The sequence below is a fragment of the Perissodus microlepis genome, chromosome 1 (genome assembly GCF_051167445.1).
Source record: "Perissodus microlepis isolate ML-2025 ecotype Zambia chromosome 1, ASM5116744v1, whole genome shotgun sequence".
In the NCBI taxonomy this organism is placed as follows: domain Eukaryota; kingdom Metazoa; phylum Chordata; class Actinopteri; order Cichliformes; family Cichlidae; genus Perissodus; species Perissodus microlepis.
The window spans coordinates 27815838-27838531 of record NC_140461.1 but is presented as its reverse complement, the minus strand read 5'-3'; the positions used below and the strand labels follow the sequence as shown (position 1 = coordinate 27838531).

At 40.8% G+C, this 22694-nt stretch overlaps 1 protein-coding gene across 1 annotated transcript; it reads left to right on the top strand.

The window, feature by feature from the left end:
* The first annotated feature begins 1165 nt into the window (after positions 1-1165).
* On the top strand, positions 1166-4042 carry LOC146393991 (E3 ubiquitin-protein ligase RNF128-like). Its single transcript, XM_084932030.1, has one exon. The coding sequence runs from the start codon at positions 1587-1589 to the stop codon at positions 2670-2672; it is 1086 nt and encodes a 361-aa protein (XP_084788156.1). The 5' UTR covers positions 1166-1586; the 3' UTR covers positions 2673-4042.
* The last annotated feature ends 18652 nt before the right edge of the window (positions 4043-22694 follow it).

The following is a 22694-nucleotide window of genomic DNA, read 5'->3' as shown; positions in this document are numbered from 1 at the left end:
TTTATTGGAATAACAACTTAATACTGTTTAATCTTTTATTATTTGATTAACCTTTTAGGAGTGAATTAGTACAAATTCATTTCCCCCGTACTGCTTCCATTAATTTCTTTACAATTAAATTTTTTTTATTCTTTAAATTTTTTTAAGTAAGTGAATTTAAGTTCATCATCAAACTAACACCACTGAATACTGTTGAAATCACTATTCTTTTTCGGATTAAAATATAAGCAAATGCACACATGTGTCCAGTGCTGACAGTTTGCACGTCTGTCTGACTCACCTAGCTTGGTGGAGGTTTGTCTTTTCCTTTGATGACACCACTAACCAGCCAGCAGATGCCAGTATTAGATCAGAAAGTCTCAGGACACCTTTAGAATCTAACACCAAACTTCACCTGTACAGAGGAATGTCTGTTTTTATTAACTTGAACAAGACATGAGGTCTTTTTTGGAGTGCGTGTTCATAACTTGACAGGGTAATATTTCTGGAATTTAAGGGTCAGAGCAGAACCATTGTTCCTGTTATCAGAAACTGTGACTTCTAGCTGTGCTAAAAGGAAATATCTCACAGTATTTTATTTACAGAGCTAGCCCCAGTCAAATGGATTATTTAATAGCGCATTGTGTACACATTCTTTGTGTGTGTGTGAACTAAGGTAAAAATGGCTCAATGAAATAGAGCAGATTTCAATCCAGTCTCAATCTCAGGTAAACTATCAAGCTGGACAGCAACCTCACCATCGAATTTGTCATTTGAAGCCTTTCTGTCTCTTAGTGTTTGTGTGCTTTCACTTGTGTGTAAGAAGATACAGCGGAAACTTGACAGTGCCTCGTTCTATTTCAGTTGTCACTGGTATGCCTGCAGTGGTGGATGAGTCTCTAGTTACAGTATCAACACAATGGAAAAACATTACTCTTGTGTGCAAAAGTCTTATCCTCTTCACTCAGTTTTTTTCGTAAGCCTGTAAAAATATTCAGCAACATTAGTCTACTGCAGTAGAATATGCAGTAGACTATATTTGTAGATTAGAGACAATAGCCACAAGGCAGAGGTGCAAAACTTGCCTGTCACCTTAACTAAACAATGATCGCAGCCGCAGAAAAAAGAGGAAGGAAACCAGTCAAACTAGAAAAACTGGCTGAGTTGCTTTTGTCATCATTACGCAAGGAGAATGCGGCAGTTTTTATTGCTGTCACAGTCCTGCCTTATGAAGGTCTTCTTATCATTTGCTTATCATGTCTTTCCTTCTCAAATGCTGTTCCTTGGCTCTGGAAACAGCATAGGTCTGTGCGTTTTGTGTACTTCAACTTGTTGAATAGCAACACCCTGCCCTCTGCGGGGAGTGTTCAAGGTTCAGGAAGATAACGAGAGGTGAGTGGCTGACGCGTAGCTTGTTTTATGTTACCAAAGGCTCGTGTCATATTACTGAAGACAGCAGGCTTGGTGAAACTATCGCCGGATTGAGACTGCTGAGACTTGAACAGACCAGGAACTGGGAGTTTTTTCTTTTTTAAAAAAGAGAAGTTTTGAAGAGGCTAAATAAGCCTGAGTAAGAGGACTTCCTCTTGTTCAAGAACAGTGTTACCATGGGTAAGAAGACACAACCACCTCTGCTGCTTTTGCTGTTTTTGTCAGGGCTTGTTCACTGTTCAGCTACCTTTGTATTTTGGACTGCCAACGTGGAAATAAGCTTTGTGAACAGCTACAATGAGACTGAGGAGAAATATTGTGAGTGTGGGTTGTATGGCCGTAACTCTCCGAGGACAACAGCTTTTGGCATCGTTACGCTTCCCGTGGGAGACCCCAAAGGCTGTGGCCCAGATCCTGTGTACGACCGCAACGAAACCTTACCACCGTGGATAGCCCTGGTGAAGAGGGGCAACTGCACCTTCGGGGAGAAGATCAATGCTGCCAAACGCCTCGGAGCAGCTGCTGTTGTTGTGTATAATGTGGACGGCAGTGGAAACAGCACTACACACATGGCACACTCAGATGCAGGCGAAATTGTGGCGATCATGATTGGTAACACTCAGGGCATGGAGATTGTCAGGTTGGTGAAAAACGGGATTGATGTTCAAATGATAATTAGTGAAGGCATGGCTCACGGACCCTGGATGGACACATACTGGCTTTACTTTCTGTCCATTGCCTTTTTCATTGTAACCGCAGCCTCCATCACCTACTTTGTGTTCATCTCCGCAAACCGTCTCTACAATATGAGCATGAGCAAGCGCAATGAGAAGCGACTGAAATCCGAGGCGAAGAAGGCAATTAAGCATTTGCAGGTACGCACGCTCAAGAGAGGGGACGAGGAGACCAGTTCGGACTCCTCGATGTGTGCCGTTTGTATCGAATCTTACAAGGTAGGCGATGTGGTGACCGTGCTGACGTGTGATCACATCTTCCACAAAACCTGCATCGAGCCCTGGCTGCTGGAGAGGCGAACCTGCCCTATGTGTAAGTGCGACATCTTGAAGGCCCTGGGCGTTGAGGACGACAGAAAAGAGAGCTTCTCTGCTGAGTCACCGCCAGATGTCACTGTGATCACAGTGACAGGAGACGCCCTGTATGAAGTCCCACTGACTGACCCAGGGAGCCTCGACCCAGAGAGACAGCAGCATCGCTATGACAACAGGGCCTTCGAGGAAGACTCAGAGGCTGCGAGGGGATGAGCAGCAGCAGTGGAAACAAAACAAAGCACAAATCAGGACACAGTTAAATTCCCTGTTTCAAAGAGATATTTTTCTGGCACACGGTGATCCAGTGGAATCAAAGTTTAATCTATCAACAGAGGAGAAAATGTTCATTTTGCAATGTGGACATGTTAAAATGATTTAAAAAAGAATCCAAGGATTTAAAATGTCAACGGATGTGTGTCATTAACTTAAATGTCAGCGCTTCTTCTTTGTTTTCTGTTCTGGTGTAAGTCTGTAAACAGTGGGTGTGTTCATAAATCCGCAGCTCATTAGAATAGAATTGAGCAGTCGTGGAGCGACACCAATGTCAGATAGCTGTTTTGCATAGGCACAAAGCAGTTGGTGTTGGTTAGGAAGGAATATAAATATCAGAAAGTGGGGCCAAATTTCTTCCAATAAAAGGCTCAATATTGGGCTGCTCGCAGTAATATACAGCAAACGTTTCTTTTTCCTTTAAACTGAAATACAAATGTATTTCTCATAATCCACTTTGTCCTAATGACTGTCCTTTCTTTTTCTGAGTGTTTTTTTTCCATTTGCATCTGGGTTGTCATTCTGGATTTGCAAACACACCCTCATAAACACGCCTTTGTCTGGAAACACTGCATGCCATGCATTTCTCGGGCATGAGTAAATAAAACACCTGAGGGCCAGAGGCTCATAGCATGACAGTGTGCTGAAGAAAGGATTTTCATGTTCAGTCAGATCACAACCAGAAGTGAAATGTAATGCAGTCATGTTGTAATAGACATATCTACCTATCTCTCTCTCTATATATCTATATATATGTATAAAACAGTCATCTGCATTGTAGATAATTTTCTTCCCATATGTTTTCTTGGCTGCTGGACGGGGGAATTACTGTGTAATTATCGTGAAATTATTGTGTGTACTATCTTTTTAAGTAATACACTGAGACTGGCTTATCACTCAATCAACTTTATGTGTTAATATAAAGGTAACACACTATGGAAAGTACAGCTGATTTTCATTTGCAGACATAAACTGTTATTGATGAACATGTCTTCCAGGTTTTGCCCGTGCTCTACCTCTGATCTATCACACGGTTAAATATAGGAACGTGTTTGAGATTCTTCCACGATCCAAAGTGTGTCCCTCCATAAAGGATAAAGCTAAAGAATTGTTTCGCTTCTTTGTTTTCTGGTGGGATGTGCCGATCATGGTACTAAAAAGATTTTATATCGAATCATTTTCACGGCTGTTTTACAGATTCCAGGAGTCTTAAATTGCACTGTAAAAAGACGAATATTACTTTCTGTATTAAATCACATTGATGCTTTTTAGAATGAAATAAATCCCTCAAAATGAGGCCAACTTAACGAGGACACATACTTGTGAAGTGGTGTTTGTTTGCGTGTGTGTGTTTTGCGGGATATATATACGAACATGAACATGAACGTGAAAAGTATGGTAAAGGAACCTCTCACTTTCAGAGATGTGTCTCTACAGAGATAACTGTAGGAGAGAAGTGAAATTGTAATTACTCCTGCGTAGGTGGGAGCTGATACACACATACACACCTTAAGCTTCAGTGGGATAATCATCATACCACATAAGTATACGGGCTTGAACGAACAAGCCGAGCAAGCTCGACTACTCCTCAGGTGATCACATTTCCTGAGTTGGAAAAATCCAAACATGGAAACAAAACGGAGGCTCTGGGATGATGTGTCATATTTTTTTGCTCAAAACAAACAACATGCTGATAATCAGTCTGTTTAGCTAATAAATAACGTTAATAGGTTATCAAAATGGACCCAAAGTAGCATACTTAATACTGTATTACAAGGTAAATAGTTGCACAAATACATTTAAAAAAAAATGCTGTATTTGCTCCATTAATGAAAATGGTTTCACTGTCAGTGGTTTGGAGCCTGAGTGAGCCGAGGTCCAGTACACTCAGCAGCATGAGCTCTTTCTGTTTAACAGAGATTCCCAAGCTTTTGGTTTTGTTTTCAATTGAATTCCAGTAATGACCGCATGTGACACCTGATGAAACTCGGTCAGTCAGCCTTATAACTTTACCACAGACCGTGGCCTCTGTGTGGCTGTGAATAAGGTTGAGCCAAAAAGTCCGTGTTTGGGTTTTTTTTCCTTTTCAGATTGCTTGATTTTAGAACCCAGAGGTATCCGATAGTTGGCAATGAAGCAAAATCAGAAAGATATAATCATGAATTTGAGTTCCCGTGTATTCTTGAGCTTGTTGCTTGCTTTGCGTTTATTTGCTTGATTTCAAATGTTATGTTTTAGTTTTCTTTTTAAATATTCTGTGCCTCTGGGCTTTGCCTTGTTTTGTAGTCCTTATGATCAGAGGCTACACTAACCTAAACAGCAGTTAGTAATTAGTCCTTGGTGCTCATATTTTTCAGGCAAGCGAGCAGCATCTGTTTATGTCATACTTTCCACTTGCAAGGGTCAAAGTGCGCATTGTAAAACTAGCTTATAAGACACCCTTATAAAAAATCGAATACAACAACTAAAATGAGCTTTAACGTCTATCTGTTTTATTATATTGTCAGAGAGTGTCAGAATTTCCGCGAGTTGACCAAAGAATTGACTGATTTGTCACAAGAGGAGTTTTTAAAAAAGATTACTGTAAGAGTGGGGTCAAGTTGTGCAAGGCAGGCATGGTTAGAAGTGCAGAGACTAAAGCAGCGATACTAACAGGGCATGAGCCAAGGGCAAGCGTTTTCGGTGAAAGTCCTGCAGTCCTAAGCCCAGAGGGTGAGCTAAGTGTTTCCTCACATGGCGCTCTCTCTCCCCTTGGAGGGCAGTGTGTGCTGGATTTCAGGCCAGTGCTGTGAGCTCAGCTTTCATAGGTCAGATGGTTATAGTGGTATAACAGCACGACAGAGGATCAATACTGAACTAACTGGCCATGTTGGGAACAACTGGCTGGCTTTGGGTTAGAGGCATGATCTGCTCAGCGGCGGTGCTCTTCTGATTTATTGTAGTTGTTCTGAGAAAATTGAGTCAGAAGGTTTTCATTTAATGGCACACTAGTCGGTGGCTGTACCCTGGTACCACGCTTGACCTTCAGTTCCAGATAAGAATCAAACAATGGAATTAACTACCGTAGTGGCCCGATAGCTTATCTTCTCCTGCGCAGCCTAATCACAGTAAACATCTCATGTTTTTCTATGGCACCAAGTACACTTGGCTGGAGACCTGCAGCTGGACGAGAGAGTGGAAGGTGTTAGGGCCTGCTGTTTGTCGCAATTAAACAAGAACACACTGCTCTATGTTCAGGCATGAATACAATGCTTCTCTGTAAGTCTCCTTCTGTCCTTGTGAACATTAGGATCGTTCTGCAGCACCACCTGGTGGACACAGTAAATGCTTGCAGTGACTTTAAATTGCCTTCCAGAGAAGGTAAAACTGCATGGTTCCACCCTTTCATATTTGATCTTCAGGTACTTCAGGACAATTTCCTGCTTGAGTGGAACATACAGAGTAATAAATCCTTTCATAATGAAATACAGCACTTACTTGGCAGTGTGCTTTAATGGCCCAGTTGAGGAGTTCTGCTTGTCCACTTATTGAGGCATTGATATGCCAAACACACACACATACACAGAAGTTCAAATGCTAGGATTTTGGATTGACCTTAAACTAGATCGATCTATCTATCTATCTATCTATCTATCTATCTATCTATCTATCTATCTATCTATCTATCTATCTATCTATCTATCTATCTATCTATCTATCTATCTAAGAAGCTTCAGTGGAGCAAAAGAAAGTCTCTTTAATCGAATTACAGTACTTGGTGGTTGTCCATGGCTCTCTTGTCCCAGACTGTCTGAGTAATTATCTTAACGAACGAGAGAAATTTAATTATAAAAGCGCACTAAGAAACAAATGAATCAATTTAGCGAGGGAAGTACAACATAAAACATTTCTTATGTTGTGCTTACACAGACAAATAAATCACAAAGCCCCCTTCTTCACATCTCACTGGCTCCGTGATGAAGTGAAAATATTGAGAATACTAGTCACAGCTCTTCTCTGCAGGTTTATGTTCAAAGTATTAAGAAGACTCAGACTCTTCTGTTCAATAAAACCTACTTGATATTTTACTGGTGACTGATGTGGCTCATGTCTGGCTACTTATCGTGTTGTGCATATATCTATACTCCCCACCCCAGCAGCACTGTTTCAGGTTTGTGCAGGTGTGAGTTGTAGCTGCCGCTCGATGTTGTCAGGCTTTCCTTCCTCTTGTTGTCCCTCTGGTAGATCAGATAGTGCTGACTGCGCCCGACTAAACAAATTCAATGCTGTGGCATTGTTACTTCTCTGACATGTCCTTCCTGTCCAACATGTCGGCTGGCTCGCCATTAGTCGCTCTCTTTTTCCTGCTCGCAGCAAAAGGGCAGACATGCAAGGTCAAAGGAAGAGAGATCACGTGTGGCTAGGAAACATTTCTTTCCCTCTGACTCAACGGAAGAAAGCAATGTCACACCATTTTTACACCAGGAACAAACAACTCATCTGATCTATGGATTGCATCAGTCTTTTAAGTTTTGACTTTGAATTATCATTTTACCTGTTCTGTCTGGTTCAGTGTTGAAAGACTGAAGGGACCGCAAGCCTGCCATCTAGTGGAGAAATATTAATTCAACATTATATTCACTATCTGAGAAATCAGGGGAATCTTTGTCATTCATTAGATTCTGGAGAAGCTGTGCTTTTTGATTTCTTGATATATGTGTTAATGCATTATGATTGTTAATTGTTTTTTAATTAAGACAGTGTGCAGAAATTTAAAAGCACTAATACAAACATTTGTCAGGTCCACCTTTTTAAAGCTGCAAAATTAAGTAAGATTACAACTCTTTAAACACTAAAAATGTGTCAGGGTTTACATGCTCGCTTAGCAAGAAAAAGATCCCCAGTTCAATCCTGGGAGGAGACACGCATCCCTTCGGGGATGCATCAGGAAGGGTATCCGGCATAAAAACTCTGCCAAGTCAAACATGCGAACGGCGATCTCCTGTGAATAAGGGAGCGGCTGAAAGTAGCTTCCTCTTCTTCCACCATGTGAATTTGAAGAATTAACAGCTTTGATGTTATTACTGATATGTCTGCATATGTATTGTGTTGCAAAGTTAACATGCTAAGCAGCTCCTCCAGCAGAGCTTCGTGCAGGCTGAAGCATTATCTGGTGGAAGATTTAAACATCTGCTGCTCTGACGGGAATGTGCTGCACAAATTTACAAAAGTCACTCACAGAAAAAGTAGTTCTTCCTAGGATGTGTGCATGCTTCTGCAAAACATCTGTGACCCCACCTAGTGTAAGGGATTCTACTTATTGCACCCTGAAAATGGGAATTTCTGTTTTTCCTAGACCTTTGTAACAGCTTCCACACTACCAAATACATGTACAGCAGATTGAAGCTGCTACAGTTGAATAAACTTTATAATGGGTCTTTAAAATTCCACCATGCGGTGTGGGATCTGGTGATGGTTTGGTCTTCTTTTCTCTTCTGCATATTCCAAAAACAAACTCCTGCCACCAGTTGTTCATGTTATTACCAGAGTGCCACCCATCACACATCTACAGCACAATTGCACACGCAAGACAAAGGGGAGAGAAACAGAAAGACAGATAAAAAGGGATGGTCTGCGTGCCCTCAGAGAAACCAGCGTTTAAATTAGAAAAGGGCTGAGAAACACGTCTGCATTCACAATCAGCCTCTGTCTCCAAAGCTTAAGTGACCGCTTAACACTGAGCTCACACCTGTCTGGATACGGGCCGCACTCATCGTATCAATTGGCCCGGGGCGAATCAAGCATCCGCAAATCCTATGTGGTTTGCCCATCAATAGTTGTATTTGTAAATACTTCATGAAAATGATTTGTCAGCAGTCTTCGACCTCGGTGATTGGGCCGCGCACCATCACTTGCTGGAAAAATATCCTCTTGTCTCCCTCTGAATGTTGATGGCCCGAGGCAAGGATTCAACCAACGTTTCCTCTTGAAGAAACTGCCACTCAGCACAGTTTGACAACACGAATCAATGATCAGGCCGCTTTTCATCAGCTGCTGCCATTTTGTGTAATTTTATGTATGCGCGTCTTACTGGAGGCTAACTCTTCAGAAATGTCAATAGCTTGTGAAAGCGGGCATGTGCTTCTGTGGGCAGATACATGCGCCTGTGCGCCGTGCTCCTTGCAAGTGGTCCATCAATCCACTCTGATTAACTCCTCGTGTGTCCTGTTGCCCGTGGCGTTTAACTAATGACCCATTTGCTTAATTGCAAAGAGTAAGCAGGACAAAGAGAAATGCAAAAGAGCCTTTACTTTGGGATTGATGGGAGGGGCAGGATGTTTGGATTTGGGAGTAAGGGAAAATGCATATGAGACTTAGGGAAAAGCTAAAGTAATGCCATTAAACAAAGAACTGGTATGTGGAAGTCTTGTGGTACTAGTGTTAAGCGGGCGCTGTTTTGCTGTGCCGCTTGTCTTGTTGTGATAGCAAGGTATTATACTGAGTGTGAGTCTCTGTGTGAGCCACCATCCATTGTTGAGTTTCCATATGTCTAATGTAGCACAACAGAAACTTCAGGTTCTTCTCTGTTTTTTTTTTCTTTCTGCCATGCGCTGTCCCCAAACACAGCACACACTGTCAACAGTCACCCGTTCACTCTGACCATCTGTTACAGGCCTGCCTGGGCTTCCCGCAACAGTTTGTCCACAAGCTGTGGCTGCCATTTGGTTCACCAATAAAAGTCACTGGAAGAGGTTTGTCCCAATTTTTAAATGCTAAGGGTCATTGCTTGGACATGGCTCAATTTCAGTCGGATTTTGCAAGAGATGTTTGATGAAATGAGAGCAAATCTGACTCACAAGAAGTGATGTTTATCCTTTCCTTATCATGGAGATAAAAAAGGATAAACTCTATTTCATTGTCAGTGTGATACAGCCTTCTACTCTGTTTTCCAGTTCATCTGCATTCCCTGCTGCCTGTGTGCTCTGTGTCCACCATGTAGGCTCTTCTCCATTTATATTCATGCAAAGTCTCCATGCCAGTGTGTGTTCTGTCCATTGGCATCCGTATATATATATATATATATATATATATATATATATATATGTATATATGCCTGCAAACTACTAACTATCTAACTACAAACCAAGGATCAATAAAACTTAATAAGAGCACAATGGAAAATGGAAACCAGGAATGTTTGCCTTCAAAGCACGTATTGAGCCTCAGCATCGCAGACAGCGCAACTTAAAGGCAGAAATCTCTACTTTGAAGGCAACAATGTCCTGTTTCCATTTTCACATTTCACTATCTCTCTGAAAGTAGTGGACAAGTGTTTGTAGACAATTTAGCATGCTCTACGAGCAACCGTGGGAACTTGCATGCGAACAACGCCATGGCAGGGAGGTTTTTCATAACTGAACAGTGAATATGCATTTCTCCCCGGCAACTGATGGTTGCAAGGCCTGGGGTCACTAACCACTATCTAGGCCCATATAACACTTGATCTTACATTGTCATATCCAAAATAGCAGACAGGTTAATGTCACATAGATAACGATCACGCATCTGCAAAGCCTTAGTATAACAAGCATGTGTTATCAGTCAAGTCTCACGTGTAAAAAATAGAAAAGATAAGAAACGACTGTTACTTCTTAAGAACTTTTGACATAGAAAACCTGCAAAATAATTGCCTAAATCCAAATTTTATTTCAATACTACACACAACTGGTCCTGGCTGGTGTGGATGAACCATGGTGGTTTTATGGGGTTGTTTCTTTAAAATGTTTCTGTTTCAAAAGCCCTTATCTTGTTTATGGAAACAACGTTATCATCATACTGCTTCCTTGTGACTGTTTGTGTGGTGCAATGCAGTTTTACAGATGTTAGGACTCCATCAGATAAGTAGCAAGCAGAAAACGAAAGTCTGTGATATGATCCTAATTGTAAAATTTGGACAATGACTTCTTTTTCTGTCACGCTATCAAAAGAAACATTCACAGGATGACTTAAAAGTGTACCTGGTGCAAAGTGATTTAATTACTGTTTTAAGTTTTTATGCCAGCTAAAATAACAGAAGGCTATTAAAAGAAATAAATCTAAATATTTTTCATGGTGTATTTGGCATCTTGTAGTTTTCAAGACAAGAGGCGCTGTTGTTGCTAGAGGAGAGTTGAAGGCTTTGTTCTGACTGTATGTGCAAGCATGAGTTACATCCCCGTGAAGCTGCCTTTGTCCAAGCAGTGGGATAGCTGGCCTGTGGCTAAGCCAAGGCCTGAGCAGGGGGAGGGATGCAGAGCTGGAGCTGGGAAATGGATACGAGCCCCTAGCTTCAGGTAGGGTCATCTAGGACATCATGTGATGTTACATAAACAAAGAGGATCTTGGCCTTAGGCTGGAAAAGGATTGTTACACTGATGAGAGAGAAAGAGGGAATCGCTTGGCAAAGTTTGCGTTCACCTTCTCCAAACTGCAGGCAAAGCTCTTTGTGAGAGTTTGCTGTGTGGTCTAGAAAGAGCTGGGATTTGTGGCTTAGGAGAAGCTGAGATGCAAACAAAAAAAAAATTCTCCTGGTGTCAACATTTTCTCAAAATACATCATTCAGTGTTTGTGGCACATAAATTCTTCACAAATGAATTTAATAATGGTTAATAAGTCATGGTTTCAGTATTGTCCTCATCAGCAACAATTAAAACCATTTGTAAAGCGTAGACTGTATCCAATAACAACTAATACTTTACAACGAGAAGAAAAATGTAACCTGTGTAATAATTATGTATTATATAAATATAATTTAAACTCTAATTTATATACAAGTAAATATATGTGTGTATACATGACACAAATAGTGAGATATTTTCTGATGCTGAGTGGCTAAAATATGGAAGTAGAATATGGCAAAGTGCAGTTGATGAATATCGATAGCATGACAGAGCACAGACTAATTGAAAACTATTGCACACTGGACCCCACTGTGTGCATATACATGTGTGAATTAATACATGGGGTTTATTATTAATCCTTTATTTATCCAGGTAAAAAATCTCATTGAGATTAAAAATCTCATTTCCAAGAGAGACCTGGCATCATGGCAACAAAAGTCACATACCACATAGGTATATAACATTTAAAACAAATACAATATCCCATACAAACATGTGTAAAATATACAATAACAGATCAAATTAAGAGTACATTAAAAACAATCACACTGAGTAAAAGAGCTGTTCTCTCTGTTTAGTGCTGGTCTGACAGCAGCTGGAAGGAACAACCTTGCTATGATGTTTTTTAAGATGCTATAGGTGCATAAATACTAAACCTGACATCGTTATGTCATAATATGTGATATAGATAATAATCTTCAGGGGCCTGAGATGGGGCCTGATGGGCCTGAGATGCAATGTCATAATGTCTGATATTGAAGAGAATCTTCAGGGGATAAGATTACAGCATTATGTAAAAAGTACTTTTAAGATACCTACATTTGTTGATTTAACAATCTGATGTTCTGATATATCAGCTGATATTTCTTTTTGTTATGTGTAGTTATTCATTTACTTATTCACGTCTGACTGCTGGTTGTTGTGTTTTGCCAACAGGGAAGTTACAGAGTGCCCTCTGGTGGACAAGCTATGCAACATCAACACTAATAACATGCTTGAAGGGTGTTTCTCTTTACAGCTGCACAGACTTCCCACGGATGCTCCACCTTACCGTTCCACATGCTGCAGACATGCTGCAGCGCCTTTTACAAGCAGCTCTCTTCTCCACATGGCTTAAATGATCACCAAATCTGTTTTTCACTGTTTTTCACAGAACCTTCATCAAGTTGCATAGAGCAGATAAAGAGGGCAGGAAGTCAGACACCGAAACACCATAGAGTTTCCAGCGACTTTTCAAAATAAAAGACCCTGTGCAGACTTATTGCTGTTTGCAGAATGGAACAAAACTGCTAATCCACGCACCTGGCTAACTCTCTCACATTATTACTATTTCTGACAAAGTAACTTTAATACGAGCAAAAATGAAACATCAGCAGATGGTTTTCATATGTTAGAAACCACAAAGTTATTCCATTAATGGTCTATAGCTCCAGCTTTCATACTCTTTATAAAGCAACTTATTAGCAAGAGTTACCGACTGGGTTTGGACAGATGCAATGTGAACATAGATAAAACACCCCCACATTTTTCTCCCTCTTGTAAATAAATGTAATTTACAGCCACTGAGACAAATTCCCCTCAGAGTTTTAGGTCCACCAAGCTCAGCTAAATCAACCTCGACAAGAAGAACTCTAACAGCAGTTTGGTCATCAAGGAACTGTTTGGAATGCAGGATCAATGAGAGGGGACGCAGCAGTGAGAGCAAGAGATATTGCTCAACACAGGGAGGGATATGCTTCCTTTAGTTACATGCATGAAGGTATACACACACACGTGTTCGCACATACATGCACACACACTCTTTTAGTCTTATCTGTAGTCTGAGGGCGTCAGTCAGAGTTAGTGAGGTCCCCTGCACAGAATCAGTCGCCACAACTCTCCATGCCTTTTGATTACTCCTTTAGATCTCAGCAGGTGAAGGACAATATTGTTCAGGCATTGTATGGGGAACCTAGCTTCAACCCCACAGCTGTACCTCACATTTGCATTTGTTTCTTTCCTGCTGAGTTCATAGCCTGTATGGCTCTGCACTGAAATCCCCTGGGAGCATATATGTGGATCATTATTTATAGGAAAAACATTTCCTGGATTTAGCTTGATTAGATCAAATGATGTGTATATATACAGTATACTGTATATGTATATATCTGTGTGTGTGTGTGTGTAAATCTGACATTAAATGGAGCAGTGTTTATATCTGGTCATGCGAAGTGATGTGTGACTCTGGTAACTGCAGGCTATGATGGGACATTTTCCTTGTGAGTGACCAAACCAACACACCAATCTCACTCTCTGCTTTTTTTTCTTTTCTTTGCCCTTCAAGTGGATGCGTGTCTGTGTGTGTGTGTGTGTGTGTGCATCATGTGTTTGTATCACTTCACTTGTGTAGGTGCTTGTTTGCGTGTGTGGGTGGTGAGGTTAAGAAATGGGCTTGTCAGAAGTGAATGATCAGATTAATCAGGTGGAACATACCAGACAGCAGGATTAAACACAGCGGAGAGAGAAAGAGCTCAAATAAAGTCAGGATCAAGGTGCACCTTGAATGTGTGTGTGCCAGTAGTGCTATGTTTTTTTACACTATTATGCCATGGGTGTCTGGAAAAAAAATCCCTTTCCTACTTCGCTTTGTGCAAAGCCTAGTCAGGTGAGCTTATAAAGGCACACAATCAATCAGCAGCAGCATTTAAAATGACATCCTTTTGATCACCCTTCCACTTAACAAACAAGCAAGTACTTCAAAGACGAACCATTTCACTAGCGGGCCTTAATGGCTCCGACTATTCATTCTGTTAAGCAGAATGAGTTGTTCTGGAATAAGACTTGACACGTTGTTTACCTCCTATAACAATCAACCCATTTAACATTAATGAACCTTACAAGCTTAAACGGATAGATCATCAGCAGAGGAGATAACAGCCCGTGTTTATCTCCTCCATATATCCATTTAGCTACCCAATCACTGATAAACGTATATTCTCGCTCTCATTTGCTCTGACAAATATTGATGTTGCTTCGGTTTGTAATGCGTTGGGATGAAAACAATCATCAATATTAATGGCCACTTTATTTGGAGATAATGCTCACATTCATTATCATCCATTAATGTTTGTTTGCCTAATTTGATTGGACTATAACCTCCACAAAGGCACATCATGCACGTTTGTGTGAGGATTCCAGAAAGAGTTGAAGATTATTGATTTGAAAGTCAAATGCACTCTGGGAAAGTTACTCGTATTAGCTTCTATTTCCAATCAGTGCCATGCCATAGAGATTCTCATAATTCTACCAGGCTAATCTTTATCATATCTCACATCATGTTGCTATCGTGTACCTCATTACGCTTCCAATCAGACTTGCACAGCATTGCCAAACGGTGTGAATCCAATTTTCTTTCCTTTCCCCCTCTTTCACCCACAGTTATGTTTTTTTTTTTCAGAGTTAAATCTGACTCTTTCTTATATTCATTGCTCGTGTTCTTCCCTCTCCAGGCTGTCTCTCTAGAGCTGCTCTAATTAAACATGGGGTCGGTGGTGGTACAGAGTCTTCCAGTCGAGCAGAGTAGAAAGCCTCTAATTCCAGCTCTCAGGATGGAACTATGACACACAATGGCCCTGCCATCCTCTCTGCCCCCCATAGATTCCCAACTGAAAGCCCTCTCCTCAGGCAGCTTTTTAATAGGCCTCCCCTCCCTTCGCACACACCCACGCGCACACAGATAAACACAAATGCACAAGCACACGCAAACACGCGTGCACCTATGCAGCAACACACATGTACACAACGCACTTACACACACAAACACACACAAGCCATTGACCCCCTGTGTGCGTCTGTCACTTGTGCTGCCGCTCACACTGCTATGGGCCTTTTGAAGTGCTCCTAAGGCCAGACGACGCCTTTTTACTTTCCAAATCATGCAGAGGTGCAACCGCTAAGCTAAAGCTACTACTCTAACTAGCCAGTATTATAAGAGCTGCTCTCAAGGGCAGACGGATGAGGACTAAAGGGTTTTGGCCATTTTCCCCATATGATGTCGATTTTAAAAGCACTTGATGCATGAGGATTTACATGAAAAAGTAATGTGAAAGCAGGTTGTTCCAAATGGATGAAGATTCTCTGTGCTAAATGGATTTCAGGCTGTATGTACTAAAAGAAAAGAAAATCACCACATCTGATCTGGGTTTTTTTCAGAATAAAAACCCCAGATCAGATAAATATATTAGCTATATATACACATTTGTTGATTTTTTTGCTATGATTATAGAGTTTGGAAGTCATTTTGACTTTTTTAAGGTAGTAAGCGTAATATTACATATTTTAACATAGTTCCCAAGAACACGTAAAAAGGAAGGTACACCCTCTTTCAATTCTCAGGTTTGAAAGAAATTATTTAGTCCTTACCAGGTCTTAAAATCAGGTAAATACTATCTCTGACGTATTAGACCATGTCATGATTTATTTAACAAAAAATGCAGAAGCAGCTTTTGAAAAACTAAATGCTTAGTAGCAGCCAGATGCTCTTAATTGAATGTATTTATTTAACTGATTATCAGGAAGTGTGAAAACCTCTATAAAGGAGAAGTTTTCCTCGTTTGCTGGCATTCAGGTGTTAGCGTAATGTCAGTGATCAAAGACTTCAGCAGTGATCTTAGATCAGCTGCTGCACATCAGTCTGGGAAGGGTTACAAGACAATTTTCTACATAATCTGAAGTCAATCATTCTACAGTGACAAGATTATTCAGAAGTGGAAAACATTCAAGTCAGTTTCCTATCTACCCAGAGTGGATGTCCCAACAAATTCCCCCCAGGGTCAAACTGCGTAAAAATCGGAGAAACTCCAAACAACAAAAGGTTCCATCTGAGACTCTACAAGCCTCAGTTAGCATGTTAAATGTTAATGTTTATGAAATTATAAATACAATTGAAAATGTACGACTTGTTTGGAAGGGCTTACAGGAAAAAACTTCTCTATAAAGAACAGCATGGATTGCAAGGTTTGAAATATTGCATCTGAACAAACCACAAGACTTCTGGAACAATGTTCTTTGGACAGATGAGACTAAAGTGGAAATGTTTGACCATATACCACATACTAGATACCACCAAATTTGGTGAAAACAATACAATATCAATCACAGTGGTGATGACTTTATTTCTTTTGAAGCCACAGGACCTGGGGGCCTCCCAGTAACTCAACCATGAACTCCTCTGTATACCAAAGTATTCTAGAGTCAGCTAAAGCTTGACCAAAATGGGGTCATGCAACAGGACAATGATCCCATGCTTTGTGGCTTTAAGAGGGCTGTGTATAAACTGATGCCAGCAAACCTCAATAAACTGAAGCAACGCTGCAAACAAAACTGGGCTAGTATTCCTCCATAATGACGAGAGAGACTGAAGTCACTTTCACTTCAAGTTATTGCTGCTAGAGGTGGCTCTAAAAGCTACGGACTAGGTTTCACACACTGTTTCTGCATTCTGGGTTAGTTGTGGTTAAATAAGTAATGACTGCTGTCGTTCATCTGAGGTTGTATCTGAATAATTTTAGAACCTGTTAAGGACCTGATGACTTCTATTATTTCTGAATAGTAAAACTTTAGATCTGCAAGAGTGTGAGCTTTCTTTTCCACGTGAGTGCAACTACTTCTTTGAGTTTGAGTAACATTTGCAAACAGCTACAGCCTTTCCCGCAATATTACAGAGCCACTTTTTGCTCGAAAGAATGAAACCATACGTTTTAGACATCGTTAGAAGATATAAGTCTTTAATAGTAAGGAATGGTCTTAGGGATTATTTCCACTAGGGAAAAAAACAAGGAAACCCAAAAGCCAAATGAATAACTTCATATCCTGTAAGTGCTGCTATAACTTCAAGGTTATGTGTGGGTATGTGCTGCCGGGGATGGGGGTGGCGCTAAGCTGTATCCTGCTCGTCCAGGGTATTGGATCTTTGTTGATGTGTTTTTGCCCTGAATGATAATTCTGCCTGTTGGAAAGACTAGGGGTTGTTGTGCAACATCTTGGCACTCATCTCTTCCCTCATTTTCGTGCCATCTTCTCCCCTCCGTCACACTCTGTCCTCACTCCTCTTTTCCTTCAGTCCTCTGCGCCTTCTAAGACTGTAGATGTGCCTTAACAAGACAAAAAGACAGTGTTCACACAGGGTGGTTAGAGTGTGAGAGAACGCGAGAGAGCTCATCTGCTCAGTGTGACGCCCATTAGGTATTGATCTGTTTAGGGCAGCAAGGGCAAGTTTTATGTTTGTAACTATACGCTGTAGACGGAGGAGAGGAGACAACAGGAGAAGGTTGGCTCCACGTTGGCCTCTGTGTGTTGATCTGATTTCTTTTCAATGATAAACAAGGTTGGTCGGGGGGACGACTGTGGAAGAGAGGGAGAAAATTAGGCAGCTGATACATCAGCCTGCTTGTGAAATCTGTCCATGCTGATGTGTATAGACTATAAGCCCATTGATCTGGAGGGAGACTTAATTTGCTCTGGCACTAATGCAGGAGGGAGCTAACTTCATGTTGTTAGCCAGCGTCAGAGCCAAGCTATGTTCAATTAAACCTCGTAACAAAGGCAGGGAGCAGCATTTACAACTGCCCTGTATAATCTGATCCATGAGACGGAGTCGTATTATGGTACTTTTTAGTCAGTCATGACTTTTCTTTAAGCAGGTGCTCAGTTATTTATGTCTGATTTTGTATTTCTAATGTGAAAAGTAATTAAAAAGCTCTTTGTTATATGAAGACATATTGCTGCATGTGGTGCAAGCCATTTATCATTATTATAGCTTTCTGCTTATTCAGACAAGGTGTCTGCCTGAGGGTAGATGCAGGCTGTTTTTGTGTGAGCATCAGGGGCTTTCCCAGGCTCAGGGCTTCACAGGTGATGAGGGTCCCACTGGTCACCCCTTGGGGATAGGGTGGGTGCCAGGGTGTGTCATGGGTGCGTGTCTGGGAAGATGCGATTTCCCAATGACAGAGCGCTGTAATAGTAGGCTTGGCTTTAGTCATAAAGCAATTGCGCTAATCCACTGTTTTACCAGCAAAGCTATTAGAACACCCACACTCTAAAAGGGTCTGAGTCAGGCTTCAAAGGTGGGGGGGAGTAGATAAAGACCGTGGAAAGATCCAAAACAGAAAAAAGAGAAGAAGAGAAATTAAGTTATTATGCAAAACAGGTGGAGGGTTATTTAGTTGCCAGATGTACACTTTGTTGTGATAATCCCTAACCTGAACACACAGTATCCACGCAACAAGAGTTAGATTCAGTCAGGTGTTTAGAGTCTTGGTAAGTGAATGTACGCTCGATAGGCTTGCTACAACTTGCTCCACCAACCCAACTCTTCTCCAAAACACACTCTTTTATCCACACACAAGCACACAGCCCAGTGAGCAGATTAAATCTGACAGATAAGCACCTTTACTTGCAGGTGTTGGAGCAGGGTCTATGCATCTTAAAGAACCACATTGGGCAGATATTCATCTCACTCTCTCCTTTTGCTCTTAGCACTGTTGTATATCTGTGTCTCTAGACTCTTTCTCCCAGACTATCCTGCATTACTGACTTGATGCTATGCATGGTAATACCTAATGGCATGAATCTAGATTCAGTACCATGTTGCACTATCTGGGACTGAGATGCAACCCAGATGTGGCAGTAACCCTTCTGTGATCTTAATGCGACACCTGATACTCCTACATCAAGTTTAGGTGGAAATAAATCTCAAAGATTTATTTTGCAGCTTATCAGTGGGTGTTATCTTTGAAGGTGATTTCAGAGATTTGTGTAGCTTGGAAAGAATGATAAATTCTTTCTTTGCTATTTTTTTTCTAGTAACATACAATAATTGCAAACTTGATTTGATTTCTTTCTTCATACCATTACTGTGACCTCAGAGCAGAGTGTCAGTCAACAATTTCTATGTTTATTGCCTGAGTTTAGCATAATGATGGATTATTGTAGATAAGGGTTATAAAGGTCATTCAGTAATATAAATTGGCACAATTGGCAAACATTGTAATTGCATAATTTTGTTAACTAAGTGGATGTAGCAGATTTACATACTCTAAGCTTTTATTTACTTCACAGCTCATTATTCTGTCATAGACTGCATATGAAAGATTGATGGTCCTCTGGGTTTAAAGAGTAAAGTCAGGTAAATTAGACCTGCAGGTGATAACTCATTTGGTTCCAAAAATAAAATCAGAGGCACACAGGTGCATATGCAGAAATCTATGAGAAAATGATCCTACTGCTCACTTGTATTATGAGCTAAGTAAAAAGTCCTAATAAATGCAGTTTGATGTCCCTTTTGTCAATTATTGTTCCATTTAGAGTGACATAAATGATAAAGGAGGGTGCGCTTAAAGGTGTACCTACCTTGTGACTGAACAGTATTTGTTGTATGAGTGTGCAGTGTCCTGCAACCAGGATAGCAACCACATTTAGAGATGCTCTACTATTCAATTCAGTTCAATTTTATTTTATTTATACTGCGCCAAATCACAACAACAGTTGCCTCAAGGCACTTTATATTATATGGTAGACGCTACAATAATACATACAGAAAACCCCCAACAATCACATGACCTGCGTACATTAATTGTAACAAGTGGTTATTTGAGTTACTAATGCCTCGTATCAGTTTGAAGCAATCTCGCCAGTCTCCTCTGACATCAGCAAGGCATTTTTTGCCTTAAGAACTGTTACTCACTGGATATTTTCTTTTTTTCAGACCATTGTCTGTGTGGGAAAATCCCAGTAAATCACTAATTTCTGAAATATTTAGACCAGCCTGTCTGGAATCAACAACCATGCCAAGTTAAAAGTCACTTTTCTTCCCTATTCTGGTACTTAGTTTGAACAGATTAGACCTTGACCATGAATAAACGCACTGAGTTGCTACCGCAGATGTTTGTGTTAACAAGCAGTTGAAACATGTGTACCTAAAAAGCTTCTGTGACTGTGTATTGCTGCTAACAAGCTTAAAGGCCCTACTTGGCTGCTCTGTGTTGCTGAATGCCTCTCCTTTGTGCTCGTTGTGTGTAAATGCGATTTTTACTTACAGTAAAAGACATAAAACATAATCACATCAATCACGCTGAATATCGTGGCTAATTGCACTATACAGCTGTGATGTACTTGAAACAAAAGCCATCCAATGTTAGGAACAGACTGTGAAAAAGATGGTAGATATTCGTTAAATTAATGGTTCACAATCTGTGGCAACAAAGCATCTGTGAACTGTAAGAAAACAAAGACAAAAACTTATGATTGAAGTTCTATTTTAGTAATTAAGCAATTTCTGGACATCTTTGCATATGTTTCTACAAAGACTTGGGGACCTCAGAATAATTTTTCCCATATGTTTCCCAGTCAGTATTCCTCCCTAATTAATATGCCCCCAAATAAAACACAGGCGGGAGTGCAGATACAACAAGGCTGTCATAGCACATTCTGGACATTTATGAGAACGCTATAACTATGGACTATAAGTACATCATGGTAACTATTATATAATACGCAATGAACTAAAAGCTCTGTCAACAAGTTCTCTTCCTCCTGCCATCTCATCACACAGCTCTCACCATCCTTCTCTGAGGTGTCAGTGTGATCTTGATTGTAGAGGTTGGTTGAAGGTCACTGGGGGAGAACTGGGAAGCCATGCATTTTTCACCCATCACTCTATTTTGTTCATCTATGATCTAAATGCCTGTATTTACTCATAAAGACCTTATCTATCTGCGCTTCCATTCCTCATATTTTAACAACCTCTCGGTCTTTCGCCGCTTTTGCCTGCCTGGCTTTTAAGTTACTTTTCAAAGCAATGTGTGTCATTAACCAACTGTTAATGTAAGGTCGCTTGGCGCACACATTAGATTTTGATGGCTTTTCCCGAATGTGGAGGCTGTACAAGTGTCAAAACTTTTTTCGATCCAACTTGGAGAAATTTTAACTTCCTCCCTGTCATTTAGTTCCATTTTCAAATGAGTCAATTCCTGGACACTGGGTCAGGTTTTAATACATCAGAGAGAGTGCATGTACTCGCTAAAGCCCACAAAGAAACCCTGTGAGCACCTTTTCCATGACTGAGGCTTGCAAATGGAATTGCTGGTTTCACCTCCAGGCTTTTAGGAAAAGAGGACAGGAAGGCATACAGATGGATGATTTTCAGTCTAATCACTATCCTTAAATTTCTAAAGAGATGCTGCAGAGAAAGCCAAAAAGCAGAAAATGGGCCATATCACTCTGCGTTAGTGTGTGTCTCTGTACACGCTGCTACTGTTTTAAATCAAATTTTCATCTGTACCTTCAGCTCTAGCAATTTACATTCATCTGCCTGCATCTAGATGAGTGGCCTCGCTGTGTTCCACTTAGACTTAACCAAGATGTATTTTTCTTGTTTTTTTTTCTACCATTCACTTCCCCATCCCACGAGAGATAGAATAAACACACACATGCACACAGACGCGTCAGTATGACAACAAACGCTCGCTTTTTGTCCGAGAACAGTCGCTGTCTGTAATGAGACTAAGTGTGGCCAGGCGGACGGACAAATGAATGAAACGGCTACAGAATCATTGGCTGTGTTTGATTTGCCTCCACTAATTCAAAGAGACCATCTGATAAATTGAGAGGATGGGATGTACATCAGAATAGCAAGAGGTGCCTCTTTGTTGTACCCCATTCCTAACCAAATCACACTCCAACCCCCGCTAGAACACCCAGAGGGGAGAATGTTTCCCTTGTGTGTGTGTATGTGGGAGAGAAAGGGTGGGTGGGGGTTGCTAGGAGGTGTGAGTTTTCTGGAGGTCCTGCAGAAAGCCAATGAAGGAGTACTTGTGTCAACATTCTGCTGGCAGTGATGAGCCACAAAGCCTCCTAGCCAAACATCCAAAGGGCCTCATCACCTCTCTGCAAAACAAAGCAGGGCCCGCGCTCTTAGAGCCCTCCTACACAGCTTCTTTATATGCAGATTAGTAAGATGAGTTGGCTTCAGATGATTCCGGTTATTGATTTGAGCTTTAGTAGGACGTTAACACTTGAAATCGTGGTTGTATGTATAACTGATATTACATTACTGTATGTGTTTAAAAAAAGAAAGAAATTAGAATAAAAGAGAAGAGAACGCCCCCAGGCGTTGGATGGCTGGATGGCTTTGAAACAAGTGAGGAAGGGCATACATTTTGAACATTTTTGTTTCACAGCTTTTCCTGCTGAAAAACAACTCCCTCGTGGCCTTTCATACCACACTTGAGTATTTAAGTAATGGGTAAAAATTTATACGACAGAAAAGTTCCTGTTTTTTTAATCTATC